This window comes from Saccoglossus kowalevskii, chromosome 3 (genome assembly GCF_978046115.1).
Source record: "Saccoglossus kowalevskii chromosome 3, keSacKowa6.1, whole genome shotgun sequence".
Taxonomy (NCBI): Eukaryota; Metazoa; Hemichordata; class Enteropneusta; family Harrimaniidae; genus Saccoglossus; species Saccoglossus kowalevskii.
Window position 1 is genome coordinate 17,248,375 of NC_140643.1, and position 11,856 is coordinate 17,260,230.

The window sequence follows — 11,856 nt, forward strand, 5'->3', positions numbered from 1 at the left end:
TGCTATCGGAGTACCTTCTAGTTAAATACGGCATCCCTGTGAAATTACTACGAGAATTGATGCAATGAACAATGGTTTGTCGGCCTTAGTAATAATAAACATGATTATCCTCTGGAAAGTTTTTAACAATTCATTGTGATATGTTGATTATGAGACAGTTCTTACAGTTTACAAATCTATGTTAAAAAGATATGATAATATCTACATACTCTCATATCAACACCCCGTCGTAAAAAACACTATAGCTATATGTATATATAGCATACGGTAACTTGTATAACTTTCAATATCATATAATTTTGTTTACATTTAGACAGTCACGATGAAACGAGCAAACAACGGCAAAAATATGAATCTGCCTGGAGACAGGGACTGGGGAAACTTATTCATAGTTTCGTGCTTGTCGGTCATTCCGTTTTAAAAACATGCAAATGGAAGAACACATTCAAAACTACCCGTTTTTATATTTTATTTAAATTATAATAAATACTTTCATGCATGTTGATATATGGGACCCACAAAAAGAGTTCATATTATTTCAAACTGTTTAAGTTAACATGCAGTTTTTGAATTAAAACTTTAAGGACATTGTGTCAACACAAGTGGCGCTATTCAGCACAGACGATTGGTTTGCGGCGATCTGATTTAAATATGCAAATAAATAAAGAGTATTCTTTTTCCTGGTAGCCTGTCAATATAAGTGCTTGAATTAGAGGCAATTAGAAATATAGTCTCCCAACCTGCATCTCTACCTTAAAGAGTCGTCACTATTGTTTACAAACAAGAGTCTACTCATAAGCCTTTGCGTTTTCAGCTCGTGTTGTTATCGTTGTTATCAATATGTTTAATCAAAATAAGATTGAAAATTACGGGAAACACTACCCTTTTTTATTCGTACTCATACATGTAATATATTAGTTTACTACACTAATCTAATAGACAGATGTTTGAGAACATATTAATAACTACTGATTTTATTACCAGCAGAATAAATGTGTACTTATTTCTATGTCTAAAGATGTTTCACTTTATCCTATAACTTGGCTAGTTACACCAAAATTAAACTTAGTTGACATTGAAAGTTGATAATAGACTGTGTTTAAACTTTGTAGTCAAAGAAACAGCATACTATTATGCAAATTTGGTAATCAATATTCACAGATAGTAAGTGATACTGAAATAATTAATATGCATGGTTATAAACTAAATACTAAGCAATTATTCTGATTATACCCAAGTACCTATGTACCAAAATCTAGTTGATACAGGGATATCAATGGAAAAGTTTTTTTTTGGCAAATTATGACATTATTATGTATAGTTTTCCACCAAAAGCTATTCAGGTCTGTACATTATCCCAGATGACTTTTGAGTGGTTCTTGAGACACACATGCACGCACACACACACAGTGAGACAGACAGACACACGCACGCATGCATGCATGCATGCACAGACAGTCAGATAGACAGACAGAACAAAATTGTTCCAAGTTAATGGTTGCTTTTAATTCTTGACTAAAGATGACATAACATACATTGAAATAACCAACATAGTAAAAACATTGTAAGTACGAATATCACAGATTAGAGAAAAGCAATATATATCGATACAACATTAGTAGTCTTATATTTGTGCGAAAGATATATAAAAGTCGCAGCCAAAAAATGAAACACATTTCATATTATTCAGAAACTAACCACACCCCACTTCTTACCCAATCAAAATACGTGTTAGAGATATTCTTACTCTATTCTGCTCTATGATTGGTTAACTAATAATACCATCTAGCCATGTTCTCAATGAACATAAAATAAAATGTTTTGGTCATCAATGATTTATCAAGGCAATATATGAATTATAGCAAAGACAAGTTCAGCCTTTTGAAGTGGTAAGTACGGTAAAGACACCAGTGCACGGAATAACAGGTTTTTATTTCTCAAGAGACAATATTAAAAACTTTTTTCAATCGGTATAATGTAAAATACTTTATTTTCACTGGAATTTTCGGAATTTCTTGAAAGTGTAGGTCAATGATAATTAAATCAATTGATCAACTGCTGGTCCACTTACATCTTTCATGTGATTGATGACACACCAGTGTAAATTCCATTTCCTATTTCAGTGAAAATAAATTCTACCTTAAATATAAGTTACATTTCATCTCATATATCATTTCAGTTCAGTGTAATAAAGCAGAATATAGTTTGTTTATATCTCCTTACTATACTATATAAAAGTCCAGGCAATCTAATTGGTCAATGCAGGCAAATTTCTTATTGGCTACAGAACATTTGTAAAAATATTTGGAGGTTTATGCAGGTTTAGCAGTATCTCAAGATATTGGTGGTTCATACAATATTATATTAATTTGAATATTTCAGGTACTGTAAACGCATTAATTGTTCACTGGGATTTAATTTCACTATTTTCGCTGATAAGTAAAATCTGCTAAATTAAATCTATATGAACATGTAAAATAACAATAAAACTATCTTTAGTTGACAAATTCGTGAAATGAAAACACAGTGAATATGCTCAAAATAGTGAAATTAAAAGTCAGTGAAAATAAATGGTTTTACAGTATTGAAGGGTTACTTATAAGATGTCCTCTGTACAAATTTATTAACAGCCCAATGAAAACACTGTAGGGAATCACAGTGAATAAACAGTTCTATACAGTGCAAAATATTGAAGCAACAAATAGAATGCATGGTCTTTGCAAAATATAAAGAATTGCTCTGTATTTCACAATACTTAAGTAATATGACACATGTGAGGGCCCAGGTAAAAAGTAAGTACATGTATGAAGAAGATATTAACTGAAATATATACTAAACATTTCTCTCATTTCTCTAGATTATTAAAAAGTACAAGCTCAATATAAACCAACTATCACTGAACACAGATGTCTAACAATTATATGTATCAACATTTAAATTACGAAAAAAAAAATGTTTTAAATATATATATATATACCTTTATAACACCATTTGACATGCACGTATGTAGATACTTAATTATTGGTTGTAAGCTTATCGGTGCTGTTTGAAAGTTTCAGTTAAGATGGTCCCAGTGTTTCTGTTGTATGTCAATTTAGCAATAATTATGACAGACTTAGTTGACAAACTGAGAAATATGTCAGGTATGGACACGAATAGCCTGGGAATGCTGAAACTTTCAAATTTGGTTATTGGCCCGAGCTACTCAAAGAACTTTCAACAATATGTTGTCGATAATACAACTTTATAAAAAAAAAGGTAAAATCAAAATCAGTAGAAACAAGAGAGTTGCAAACAATAGTATATATTGTGCGCATTTCACAATGAAAAAATAGCATTAATTTATTGTGCGCATGATATTAAATTTATTGAACTAATGGATACAATATTAATTCACTTGAGTAACCATATGTACTGTATGTGAAACAAGTAATGACATAGTCCCTGTGGGTTAATAACCATGTGTAAATTTGTATGTACATTAAACATTCAGGGATTAGCACTACATGTTCAAGAAAATGAGGCTCAAGATGGACTTAAAAGGGGTCAATACATTTTTTTTTATTCATTTTATACTTTGCGTATTGGATCATCACTAAATGGCAAATGAAGGTGCAGATAAAGCAATTAACAAATAGCCGCAAGAATTCATTATAGAATGGATAATCTGAATAAATAATACACTGGTAGCATAGGTGTTGTTGCATCAAACTCCTGATCGGTAGACCAAGTTCAAATCCTAGCAGACTGAACACCAAAAGGGTTGACTCCTACACTGGGTGAGTGTGACACAGACTCAACGGGGATAACATTTCAATAACAAATGTGACTTTGGGGGGAGGTCTACAGGTGCTTGGGTTCGACCGGACCTGATTGACACCAGAATAGCACATTAAATCACCTTGATAGAGAGATGGCCACACAATCCTGTGGCAAAAATGCATCAGCACTCGCACATTAAAGAGAAAGTCAGGCGAGACAACATTGACAATGAATGTCTGACACAGTCAACTGACCACAAAAACATTTAAAACAAGCCATGCATGGCACAGTCTCAGTTATCAAATTTAAGATATATAGTTTTGTTTATAGTAATATAGCTGGAATATAACCATGTCAGGAATATGATTTTCTAACATTAAAATGATTGACATTTGTATCTGATCGTCAAACAAGTACTTGTCCATATTTAGAGATATTGCTCTGGAACAGCATTCAAAATCAGCCATTTTGAATACATGTACAGTATATATATAACATGATGTATAACGAATATATAAAATTTGAATATAATCAGTCAAAGCATTTAAGAAATACGGCTCTAGAAGCCCAATCATTAAAACAAAATGGCCACCAGTCAGCCATTTTTAATCCAATCTGAAAAATACAATGACGTGCATCAGGAACCCATGTCTAATGTATGTACCAAGTTTGAACGAAATCCATCTATAAATGCCAGAAATGCTCGATATTTGATGATTTTTTAGCACAAAAATAAGATCGTCAAACCAATATATCTGTCTATGACATGATGTATAATGAATATTTAAAATTTGAACATAATCAGTGAAAGCAAGTCAGAGATATGGCACGAGAACCACATTCATTAATACAAAATGGCCACCAATCGGCCATTTTGAATCTTATCTGAAAAACAAAATTATTTGCATCAAGGTCCTATAATGTCTAATGTATATACCAAGTTTGAACAAAATCCATCTGTAAACAGCCGAGAAATGCTTGATTTTGATGATTTTTAGCACAATAATGGCCGCCTTTTAGCTATCTTGAATCAGATCGTGAAACAAATTGACATGCATATGTATAATATCACGTATGATGTATGTGTGAAGTTTGATTGTGATTGGTCGAGGCATTTGTAAGATACAGGTCCGGACGCACGCACAGACGCATGCACGCACAGATGCACGCACACACGCACGCACACACGGAGGTCAAATCACAAGTCCCCGTTTTCGGACTTATGTCCGAACGGGGACTAACAAGAAACTTTGGTATTTAAAAGGTACCTACCAGTACGTTCAATGATAATTCAGTTTATCACTTAGTTTTATAATCTATACACATACCCAGAATGTAAAGCTTTGATAAAATGCTCAATTAATTAACTCTTTGAAAGTCAAACTCAACATTTGTCACTGCAAACCTGCATAATCCTTTTGATATTTTTCCAAATATTTTTAAAAATGTCTTGTAGCCAATAGAAAATTTGGAATTTTTGGTCCAAACTTAACAAATGCGAAAACATGGCGGAGGAAAAAAAATTCAAATGATGTATCAGTCTAAACGTGTATTTTGTATAAATTTTGGCGAGTCTGTTGAAAGTACATGTACTTAACATGATTGGTTTCCATAGGTACTAATTGTTTCCTAACACACCTCTTACCAGGTAATCAAGTTTTGAGTGATAATATAGAGAACTTTTATCATTAAACATCTAGCAGCGAAAACAACAGAACTTGGCGTTCCCAAAAGAGTCATATGACTACTCTTTCAAAAACGTATCAGCTCTCATTTTAATGTTCATTTTTTTCCCAATAAGGAATAAACTACAGCACAATAGTATTTAATAGGTTTTAGTTTACAGGGAAATCTTAATTCCAATGCATTTATCAATACCTTATTATTGACCTAAAATATAAGTATCGACTTACATGGAGGTTGATGCGACTACATACAATTCTAGGGCATATTTTTTTTTTTCAGTATTCCCATGATACAGTATTTATTTTATTCAAAGTTCATCTCCAATAGAAGTGTATGTAAAACAATAGATGGATTTATAGTATAGGCCGTTGCACTGTGACGTCATATATTTACATATTTGCCAACAGGGATGCAAATATGCGATAACAAGTGTCACTCACAGATCAGCATAGGCTGTGATAACATTGCCCAATTTTTTTTATTAACAGGAACACGTTTATGTATATTTAATAACAGCAGCAATGAACAACACTGTTACTTTATTTTTGAGTGTGAATGGCAGGTTCTTGCTATTTAGTTACTATGCACAAAACGTAAACAAGTGTGACTGCCTATACCAGATCATTGAAATATGACTTGTTTTGACAATATAAGACACACATGTGTCAGTTACATAAGTGCATGTGCTACCAATCTTATTATAATGCATCACTCCATTCCAATTGAAACAGAGGAATACATTTTTGGAAATCATTTATTATTTGAAAGTTAGAACATAGATACCCTGTGTGACATGCAGCAACATATGGAGCTTTATTGGCAGATGATTAATAATAACAGTTATCTATAGTGCTTCTGAATGGTAAACTACTTTGTCTGAACTGTCTCCAGTGACATGGGTAGCAACAATTAAGATGTACATCCAGGTGTGTTGTCTCAACTATCCGTCTCTTCATTTTCGAACACTTATGATTCTGTGATGCTTATTATTTCTCCGGCTGTTCTACTTCTATTCCAGTTCTGTCATCACTTCCATCTTCTTTCTCATCTTTTACTCCATCTATTAGTTGTTGCTCATTACCTTGCATCTTTCTCATTTCCTCTTCAAAATCTTCTGTTACATCCAATTCTTCAAAAGGACTTTCGCTTCCGCTTCCCGAAGCACTTCCACTCCCCGAAGTGCTTCCATTTCCTGAAATACCACTACTTCCACTTAGAGAAGGTGTTTTCTCATTGGGATCGCCGCCACTAACAATCTTTTCCCCTTCTTTAAGTTTTCCTCCATCGTCATCCTGTTCCATTTCATCCTGAATGACATCAATGCCAGCGACGTAGAACTCATCTTGTTTAGCTAATGGTGCCCAGAAATGGATCACGTCATCGCAGTACATTTCTAAAACTGGACGAGCACAAAGTTTTTGTCTCTGTAATAAGAATCACAAAGCATATAGAAGTACAGTATAATGAATTTACTTATCTCTAGTAAAATACACAAACCTTTTACTATTTTGAGCATTCCCAAACACAAGTAAGCCAAAAACAATATTTTACTTTGTCTTCAGTATACACTATGATATTTCTGAAACTTTGTTCAGGTCATCCAGTATTATTTCAAATAGCAGTACTGAGACAAACACATGTACATGTAGTGTCTGTCTGTTTTCTTTAAATGCATCACAACAACTTTTTAAATATGAACAAGCCTGTATGCCTCCTGGACACTTAAAGTAATCATTATTATTATTATTATTATTATTATATAGAGGCCACCAACCAATCATAAAAAATACACAACTATTTAAAGAAATATAAAAATATAACCATCACTGGTCTATTGGATTACATTTTTCCGGAGTCAGAAACCTATGTACCGGTAAAGGATCTTTGATGAAAAGAAATTACATTTGGGACCAAGCTGGTAAAGGGTCAGTAAAATTGTAGTTACACTCGTCTTGGGAAGCGTAGACCAACATGACCAATGCATATCCCTGTGGTTTTGATATAGGGAGCATTCAAAAGTAAACTTCATCCTCGATATAGAAAGATTCACAAATTACACGTTCTCTCGAAGTGATTCAAATTATGTCTGTACCCAGTTTCTATATCAAGATTGACTGTAGCAATATAACCAAGTCTGTGAAGTAATTGAGTTCTTAGAAGTGCAGATTTTCAGCCCGACTTCCCATCAGAATTATCACCAATACAAGCACATAATGTTATTTCTATAATCACGTTCTCAACTAATAGCACAAAGAAGGAAGAGCCTCACTTTGAAAGAAACTAATCAGGTTGAAATAACTTTAGGGAAAATATATTTGATTGTATGCGTAAAAACAATTAAAGAACACAGAGCATATAAAAACAATCTAAAAAGTTGTAGCTATTATCCCTAAAGGTATTGTCATTATGATTGTGAGTAGCAGGAAATCTTAAGAATGGAGAAACAAACACTCTAATTTGTAGATGACATCACTTTACAATTTAGAATGGGACTAACATACACTGTAATTGCTGGAGAATATTTCCAAAGCAGCTCTGTGATTTCGCTAACTTCAGACATCTACCGGTAACGAGAAACATGTAGTACACCACTAAGATTACTACTTTAGTAATCACGAAACTTACCTTAACGTAGTCCCCAAGCAAAGGATACACTCGGAAAATGGCAATGTAAATAGATATGGCAGTGACAAAAGGAAATGATGTGGTTACAGCATAGTCTATATTAGGTAGCGTAGCTATTTTGTATCCATTTTCAAGTAACTTCGCTTCTAATTTTTTGTCAGGTTCCTCAGTTCCCTCAGCCAGAACTGCACCAACGATATAACGTAGCTCCTCGGCAGCAACCTGGCAAAAGAGTAGACACTTTATATAATTTCATCACTGTACAATGTTTGAACATATTGGTATGAGCACAAACGTCAATTTCAGGCACCATCCATAATACAGTTCCATCTATAGACTACTTTTTCGACATAAAATGTTGCAAAAGAATCTAATTTTTTTATCAACAACTAGAAGCGATGTCACATTTTGTCTGTTTGGTTCAAAATTATGATTGAATTCAGTGAAAATTTAAAGAAACTTTGAACAAATTTACCATAATTTGAGTGGGGCAAAATAAAGGGTTTAGAGAGTACCTTCCCAGGACTACAAGTACCGGTAAATGATTTCAAGTTCTGCTACAATCAAAGATGCAATAAACACATTATTAAATTTTGGAGTTGAGGACTCATTATACAGAAGTAGTTCAAATGAAGAACTGTTAAAATTTGGAGATTGACACAAAAACATGCTTTATTATCTGTGATCACCAAACAATGCTTCTGTGTTTTTAGAGGTACAACAATAAAAGAAATCGTCTGATCAAAATGACCTGAGTCCTTGATAATCAAGTCTTACTGCTCTTGCATTTCTACAAAAAAAAATGTTGAGCCCAAAATAACAAAGTTTTGTCCAATTACTTTAGATTGTTAACAAGAAACCAGCAAACTGATTTTCTGCATTCTTTTTACTTATCTTCCATTTTCTTGATAACATTTTTTAAGCCTGTCTGAAACTGACAAATAAGTAAACGAGCTGGGACATAATCAACGTGGGACTCAAGAACAACAGGTAGACACTGGAGGTCAACGTCAACGTAGATTTTTGGAGTAGATTTTAAACAAAATTCACATTACCAGTACAATCATCTGCAACAAATCTGGCATTTCACCAGATGGTATTTAAGTAGAAAAATACAGTATACAAGTACTGGATACGATATACAGCAGGAACCGTTTATGTGATCTTGTAAACTGTGATAGACTGAAGGATTTTAGGCAAAATAAGTTTGAGGATAAAGGAACAAACATTAAAACTTTGACAGATGACTGCAGAATGAAAAATAATCGGGGAAAATGAGAACAACAAAATTAATGTTAGTGAATACAATATTTGCCAACCCCTAATTTACCAGTTGTGAACTTTACATCTCACTCCGACTCATTAGGATCCCCACCATTATGAGAATAATGATTTTTTTTTGTCCAGGTTCAATCAGTAAATTTGCTTATTACATGTGCATTGCAGATTACTTTGTTGCACCCTTGCAAACATACTTAGTGCATTTGTAGTGGCGTTCACGTTAGAGATCTCGGCAATGAGTCGACACGTGCCGAAACTTGTGTGTGAATAGTCGGGACCAAGTCGGCGTCAGCCGCAAAGAACTCAATCTCGGTCCCGATAGATGGTTGGGACCAAAACTCGGCACGTGCCGAGATTTGCTGCCTGAACACTTGGCACAAGTCGAAATCACACCCTCTGTGGTAAATTTAAGAAAAACATAAGTTGATTCATACTAGTATGAAATGACGATGACAGGTAATTAAGATATACTAGTATATGGTCGGATTCTGTAGTAATGAATGAAATGAATGCAAACCATCGTCATTGACGCATATTTATGTGCTGCTGCAACCGCTATTTTCTTGTAATACTACATTGATGTGAAAAAAATAATTGTGTTTCAAATCTTCTTTGCCGTTCATGTGCACGATGGCTCGTAATAAACACCATAGCAACAAATGGATATAATTTCACTATAACAATCATTATCATCATATGCGTATCATTTTCCGTGTTTGAGCCAACAGATCGACCAATGAGGGCGTGATTTCGGCATGAGCGGAGTCAGTCCTAAGTGGGTCCCAAATAACGTGAACACAACTGGTGTAATCTTTCTGCAAACACAACGGATTAAAAATTTAGGCATGTGCCGAGATTCCTTAACATGAACGTAGTATGTATCTTATGTATCTTGACTGACGATATGCAAATGAGCAAAAAGACATAATCATGTTTATTTATTTGGCTTTTGTGTAGTATTCCAGGAAATACTTTCATATGTGCATTAAAAATACTTTATAACAAATATTATAGAATATCAGAAACTACAACTAATTGGTTTAAAAAACAGACCTGTATTTTCACTGGCGATATGCAAATAAGTATGTTATTCATTGACTAATTTGCCAATCACATTAGCTGAACATCTCCTTTGCACCATGTCTCATACAATATTGGTGGATTATAGTGTAATGTTTTTATTTTGAAAAGCTATTGAATGTGGCCTGTTTGCTGCATTTACTAGTCAGTATTGTCATTGCTAACACTGTGGTTGAGCACGCATCTGAAAACATTTGCAGATGAATAGAACAGAAAGTTGGGTGAACCAATCCCTGAACAGAATTTAAAACTAGTCACAACCCTTGCCTTAATCAAGTTGCCGTAATTCTTATAAAGTCTTGGAACGCGTGTAATTAGACCAGAACCTCATGGTCTCACTCCAATGTTTGTGGAGTATGTAAGTTATTTTTACTTGTGATGCAGTGTATTCTTGATGAATTCTCACTCACATTTTCACTTCACTCGTGAAAATAACTCCCACAAATACAGGACTAGGCTAAAAGGTTCTGTCATATTAACATAATATTTGATGGGTATTTTGGTGAGCGTACATGTATGTTGTATTAAAATTATAGTATGCCTATTAAAATTATCAGAACTTCAAATGTAAACAGTACGCATGCAATGTAAACAAAATGATCCCAAGTGATTTTAGATTTCTGAAAAATGGGCATAGAATTTTAAATTGGTGACATTATTTTTGAACCGTGGTGGGAATTGCAAAGCCAGTTATAAAAGTTTAATAAAATTGTAAACAAATATATGTTGATACGGCCACTCTGAGTATTCGTGCCTCTTATCGATTGTTGCAGAGTGCAGCAAGATGTGAATGTCACACTTTCAAATCACAATTTCTTCACAGGAGCTTGAAAGATTGGGTTTTGGTGTGAACAATTTCGGCCACTACTTACTGTCTCGTCTTTCTATTTTAGGGTGATATAAAACAGTTATTGTCCATTGCTTAGGCCAATATCAAGAATTATCGTTCGTCAAGTTGCTGTAATTGACTTCAACTTTCGGCTTTGACCAATAACAGCCGCCCGAGTAAAGGAAATTCTTGATATTGTCCTTAGACGAGGACAATAATTGTATCGAACCTCACAGTAGTGTAAATAATCTCGCAAACAATAGTCGATTATGTTATAAGGTCACGTTGATGCTGTGCGTAACATGGTGTCTCTCACTCACCTGATGAGGGTCATCATAATAAACACCCAGGCATCGATTACCAGGAGCCAACTTCGCTGACTCCGTGAATAGATCTCCCGCGTTTTTGTAAGGCCCCTTCCTACATTTATACGCAATACGAAGGTTCTTGAACGGTGGTTTGCCCGCTTTTATCTCAATATTGTGAAACAAACCAGAATACGCGATTAGGAAGAGGACTGTGAAAATAATACTGACGACAAGTCCCAAAATGCCGATTACTAACCAGGTCGCCATGTTTGTTGACCTACATTG

General features: G+C 34.2%; 1 protein-coding gene across 1 annotated transcript; it reads right to left on the bottom strand.

The window, feature by feature from the left end:
* Positions 1 to 1,481: 1,481 nt before the first annotated feature.
* Positions 1,482 to 11,856, bottom strand: LOC100370270 (testis-expressed protein 264-like). The gene is made up of 3 exons (XM_002738312.4): positions 11,584 to 11,856; positions 8,074 to 8,295; positions 1,482 to 6,872 (listed from the first exon to the last, which is right to left on the bottom strand). The coding sequence occupies exons 1-3, from the start codon at positions 11,836 to 11,838 to the stop codon at positions 6,435 to 6,437; spliced, it is 915 nt and encodes a 304-aa protein (XP_002738358.1). The 5' UTR covers positions 11,839 to 11,856; the 3' UTR covers positions 1,482 to 6,434.